The sequence below is a fragment of the Otolemur garnettii genome, unplaced genomic scaffold, assembly GCF_000181295.1.
Source record: "Otolemur garnettii isolate 467f Iridium unplaced genomic scaffold, OtoGar3 scaffold00043, whole genome shotgun sequence".
NCBI lineage: Eukaryota > Metazoa > Chordata > Mammalia > Primates > Galagidae > Otolemur > Otolemur garnettii.
The window spans coordinates 5,123,741-5,125,113 of NW_003852438.1; the positions used below are offsets into that span (position 1 = coordinate 5,123,741).

The 1,373-nt window shown below is 43.0% G+C and overlaps 1 protein-coding gene across 2 annotated transcripts in view; it reads left to right on the forward strand.

Moving 5' to 3' along the window:
• DIP2B (disco interacting protein 2 homolog B) overlaps positions 1-1,373 on the forward strand; it is a 264,125-nt gene that overhangs the window by 244,559 nt on the left and 18,193 nt on the right. For both annotated transcript variants that reach the window (XM_023513708.1, XM_023513709.1), the window contains exon 32: positions 429-599. In XM_023513708.1, the coding sequence (XP_023369476.1) occupies positions 429-599 (171 nt within the window). The remainder of the gene's footprint in view (positions 1-428; positions 600-1,373) is intronic.

A 1,373-nucleotide genomic window follows, 5' to 3' on the forward strand; every position in this document is an offset into this window, starting at 1 on the left:
TGTGGATAGCCCCAAAGTAGTTCATTCATGTATGTATGAAATGATCATTTACCTGTTATATGAAAAAGTGAGAAAATGCTGAATTTTCTTTGATTGAGAAATATGACCTTAACAGAAACAAAGAGATGAGATTAGTTCTTCAGGGTTCTAAATTCATTTTTCTCTCTATCAAAGAGAGAGAAATCTAAGGTTCAGAATTTAGGAGGGATAAAAATGTATTGTTGAAGAGCTTAAGATTTTTAGATGAGAGCAGAAAGAAATAGAAAATGAGCAGATACAGCAGTGGGTAATGATATCAATGGAGGGCCTTTGCAGTTTCCTCTTTTCTGAAAGCTGCTTTTCTCTGTGTGTCTGGGATAAGAATACATAGTAGCTCTGCGAGTTTGCTTCTTCTGTGATCTGACTGACTTAGCACCCATATCTTATAGACCAGAGGGATCAATCTCTCCTGCATCCGGACCTGCGTGGTGGTAGCAGAGGAGCGGCCCCGCATTGCCCTCCAGCAGTCCTTCTCCAAGCTCTTCAAGGACATTGGGCTATCCCCTCGGGCTGTCAGCACCACTTTTGGATCAAGAGTCAATGTGGCAATATGTTTACAGGTGACTCTCCTGAATCTTGTTTGCTCACAACTTAGGAGTTTGGAATACCCCAGCACGTGGCTTCCAAGTCCAGGCTACTTAGGCTTGAAGCCCCACTCCACTCACTTATTACGGGACTTGGGCTTTTTATTTGATTTCTCTTGTGTCGCATTTTGCTCAGCAGTAGAGGGAAGATGGTGGTACTATACTTTGTAGGGTCATTCTGTAGAATCACTTGTTTGTTAGGTCCCAGTGCCCGGAGCAGTCAGTGCTGGAAGTAAGTGCCAACGTCAATGTTTACTTAGTCATCGCTATGTGGTCCATGATGATGAGTCAGAAAGATTTCCTGAGCCCTGTTTGCATTTTATTTGTACGTGACCTTGTTTTTCTGTGTTCTCCATTTAAAATTTTTTTCTTTTTTTTTTTTTTGCAAACAAAGCACAGATATGCCTGTATTCTCTCACCCAGCCAAATGGCATCTTTGCCATGTTATTCCTAGTGAGTTAACAGAATAGCAGATAAGGGACTAGAACTGAGTCTGATTTTACATAGCTTGGACACTGGTAAGAAAAATACAGGTATGGATGAGAATGAGAGAAGGTAGCACACACGTGTGGATGCTTTCAGCTCTCTTGAGGTCAGGGGACTTTCAAGAAGTATAATTTGAGGCTTGGCGCCTGTGGCTGAAGTGGCTAAGGTGCCAGCCACATACACCTAAGGTGGCGGGTTCAAATCCAGCCCGGGCCCGCCAAACAACAGTAATGGCTACAACCAAAAAATAGCTGGGCGTTGTGG